Below are 1,719 nucleotides of genomic sequence, written 5' to 3'. Positions count from 1 at the left end.
GGATTTTAGTCGTAAAGGTTCCATCTGGGTTTGTCTCTGTTTGTCTCTCAGAGTCTTGTTGGAGATTCCAGGTGAGTTCAGGAGGTGAGTGTGGACAGGGAGTCACAGCTGAGCAGCTTATAGTGACAGACTGATGCTCCTTCAGATCACCAACAGAGATATTAATGCTGGGACTCCAAGAAGAATCTGGAATTTTAAATTAAAAACGTTATTTTCGTTAAACAAATCTTAATATTTGACAGCCATTGAAAATCTTATCCTTTAAATTGGTATATTTAAAACTTTATTTAAACATGCAGGGCAGTTTTAAACTGTTTGGATACACTTTTAAATCATTAATGTTAAACATCCTGCTTTATAGCACCATTTTCATGTTTTTTTTATCCTATTATAAAATTCAAACAGCCAATTGAGTACATTTGTCAAATGTCTACACATTGATTCTAAGGGATTTTTTATTAATGTTCAAAAGTAATCCGTCTTCCTGAAATCATCCACTTTGTGTAATGTACCAATGTCACTTACAATTTAGCATGATGCTGCCACCAGCATGATTGGCCATTGCATATTATGGTTTTAAAGCGTCTTATTGGGGCCATTAAACATTTAGATTATAAATATAACTGAAAATCTGAGTTTCTGTCTCCTCTGACCATAAAACCGTTCTGAAGAAAGAGCTTGGCATATCGTTTAATCAACACCCTATGAGTCTTTCAGTAATTTGTCACATTAGTCATTTGTGTCACTGTGAACATTGAGACAGGTATTCCAGTTTATGACAAGTTTAACTTGACATAGTTTTTTTTTTTTTACCTTATCTTATTTGTGTTTTCAGAACTTTTTCAGTCTCATGAATTATACTTTGGTGATTGAGTGTTACCAAGAAAATGTATCCTGAACATAGATCATGTTTTTTGAATTGATTCAGATAGCTGGTATTTTTCTTCTGGTCCCAACCTCTACTGCATCAAATTATGTCTACCAGGTTTGATAAGAAGTGTGTTAAAAATATTTTATCAAGCCAAAGTTATCACAGAACGCTTTGAAATTATTTTCTGTGTGATTTGAATGGAATCTGCATTTAAAAAAACTACATTTTTTGTCACATGCCTTACCTTTTTTAATCCATATCAGATGCAAGTTAGTTTTATAAAATTATGAAAAATTGTGAATTTAATTAATAAATTCAATTTTAGAAAAACATTTAAACCTAGAGAAAGTTGAGTACAGCAAAAAAAAAAGCATGTGCATTTAGGAGAACTATTTACATACAGTAATTTTAATGGTATTGCTTTGTGCATCTTTCAACAAAGTGTAATCTATAATGTAAAGCTTTGCATATCTTTAGAAAATCAGAAAAAATATGAATCAAGAAGAAGTTTACCTTTAACACCAAAACAGATCCTTGAAGAAGTGTCATTTCCCAGATCATTTGTAGCCTCACAGTAATACTCTTCTCCTTCAGTAACAGAGAAGTTGTAAACCTGCCCCACAGATACTTTAATGGCTCCATGTTTGCTGTTCCTGAACCAGGTGAAGCTGGCAGGAGGCTTGGCTCTGCTGGAGCAGCTCAGCTCCACCCAGCTACCTGCTGACACCAAACCTGATGGACTGATGGATGCTGAGGTGTCTTTAGGAGCATCTGAGGAAAATGGGACACACATTAACTTTATTGATCAGAAACAGCTGAACCATGACGTGCTGACAGGATCACTTACA

General features: G+C 34.4%; 1 protein-coding gene across 1 annotated transcript in view; it reads right to left on the bottom strand.

Moving 5' to 3' along the window:
• LOC107098542 (sialic acid-binding Ig-like lectin 13) overlaps positions 1-1,719 on the bottom strand; it is a 3,803-nt gene that overhangs the window by 905 nt on the left and 1,179 nt on the right. The window contains exon 3 of the mRNA XM_015396279.1: positions 7-186. Coding sequence (XP_015251765.1) covers positions 7-186 — 180 coding nt within the window. The remainder of the gene's footprint in view (positions 1-6; positions 187-1,719) is intronic.

The sequence above is a fragment of the Cyprinodon variegatus genome, unplaced genomic scaffold, assembly GCF_000732505.1.
Source record: "Cyprinodon variegatus isolate N-32 unplaced genomic scaffold, C_variegatus-1.0 Scaffold788, whole genome shotgun sequence".
NCBI classification, from domain to species: Eukaryota; Metazoa; Chordata; class Actinopteri; order Cyprinodontiformes; family Cyprinodontidae; genus Cyprinodon; species Cyprinodon variegatus.
This window is presented reverse-complemented; position numbering and strand designations above follow the sequence as displayed.